Source organism: Myotis davidii, unplaced genomic scaffold (genome assembly GCF_000327345.1).
Source record: "Myotis davidii unplaced genomic scaffold, ASM32734v1 scaffold44, whole genome shotgun sequence".
NCBI lineage: Eukaryota > Metazoa > Chordata > Mammalia > Chiroptera > Vespertilionidae > Myotis > Myotis davidii.
Window position 1 is genome coordinate 252182 of NW_006299705.1, and position 1712 is coordinate 253893.

At 37.8% G+C, this 1712-nt stretch overlaps 1 protein-coding gene across 1 annotated transcript in view; it reads right to left on the reverse strand.

The window, feature by feature from the left end:
* The window catches only part of MRPS27 (mitochondrial ribosomal protein S27), a 77094-nt gene that overhangs the window by 72784 nt on the left and 2598 nt on the right, over positions 1 to 1712 (reverse strand). Inside the window, exon 2 of the mRNA XM_006775425.2 lies at positions 212 to 289. Coding sequence (XP_006775488.1) covers positions 212 to 289 — 78 coding nt within the window. The remainder of the gene's footprint in view (positions 1 to 211; positions 290 to 1712) is intronic.

Genomic DNA, 1712 nt, shown 5'->3' on the forward strand with positions numbered 1-1712 from the left:
CACTTTGTGCTGTGCAGGATCAAGGTGGACAGTGGGCTGGAACCCAACGAGCTGGTAGGTAAGGCTGGGCTGCGGCGACGCGAAGGTCAACTGATCCCCACAGGCCACGCCGAGGGACCCCACTGGTGCACAAATCTGTGCACTGGGCCTCTAGTATGAATATATTATCATAAGCACATGGAGTGACTGCAAATGACACACAGGTACCTACCGAGGTGACAATCTTCTTTTTCTCTTGCTTCCCATTTCTGGCTGTCCACGTATGCTGCAGAAAGCAGACACCTTTTACCTGAGGAAAAAGACAATTATCTCAACATTCATGGTTTCACAACAGGTTTAGTTTATATGACTGTTACATTAAACGTATCTTTGTAATATGTTCAATTTACTAGATTTAAGATTGTAACATGATACTGTAACCAACATTGCACAGTTAATAATTCAGTTCCGGACTAACTGTGCTCAACCTCTAACAAGTATAAGATACAGAAAACAAATGAACAAACAAAAACACAAACAAAACAAAACAAAAAAAAGATACAGAGAACTGAAAATGTATACAATAAAAATGTTATGGGTAGAAATGCTGGTAATTTTGTTCCTATAACTTTAGGACCAGGAACCATTTGTTTCCATTAAATTATATACACACACACAAACATATATACATACATGCCAATGGCTAGCAAGTACATGAAAAGATGTTTAGTATTTGCTATTAGGGAAAGGCAAAATACATTGAAATTCCACTTCACACCCACTAGAGTGACTATAATAAAAAAGACAGATAGTAACAGTTGTTGATATAAATATAGAAAAACTGGAACCTTTTACAATTCAGGTAAAAATGTAAAGTAGTGCAGCCATTTTGGAAAAGTTTGTCAGTTCCTTAAAACATAAACATAAAGATGCCATACGACCCAGCAATTCCACTCCTAGGTAAATACCCAAGAAAAGTGAAAGTATGTTTCCACACAAAAATTTGTATAAAATGTTCACAGCAATATTATTCATAACAGCCCAAAAGTGGAAACAATGCAAATATGATGAATAGGTACATAAAATGGTGGTATATTCTTATAATGGGATATTATTTGGCAATAAAAAAAAGAAATGAAGTAGATACATGCCTACACCATGGATGTATCTCTACAACCTAATGCTAACTGAAAAAGAAGCCAGTCACAAAAGACCAAATATTATATAATTACGTTTACAGGAAAAGCCCATAATAGACAAATCTATAGAAACAGAAAGCAGATTAGTGGTTGCCTAGATTTGGAGGGTTAGGGGTCAGGAAAACTTCAGGGAAGTTGGGGAGTAGTTTACTAAGTTTGCTTTTGTTTTGTTTTGTATTTTGAGGTAGTGAAAATGTCCTAAATTGATTGTGATGATGGCTAGAAGAGGGTGTCAGGTCCTTAGAGTGATGTGTAAAGGATATAAAGAGTGACATAAGGACTTGACTTGCCATTGCTCACTTCGAAGATATTTGAGAAAGGGACCACCAGCCAAGGAATGCAGATGGTTCTGAAAAGATAGAGAAGGCATGGAAGCAGATTCTACATCCCTTTCAATGCTGGAGGCCGGTCCATCCTTGCTGCTTGACACAGTCGCTGCAGGGAAGAAACATCTGCACAGCATATGTTTCAAGGTACCTGGCATATACGGCATACTGTTCTTAATATGTTTGCTCCCCCTTTTTTCAGCGCTAT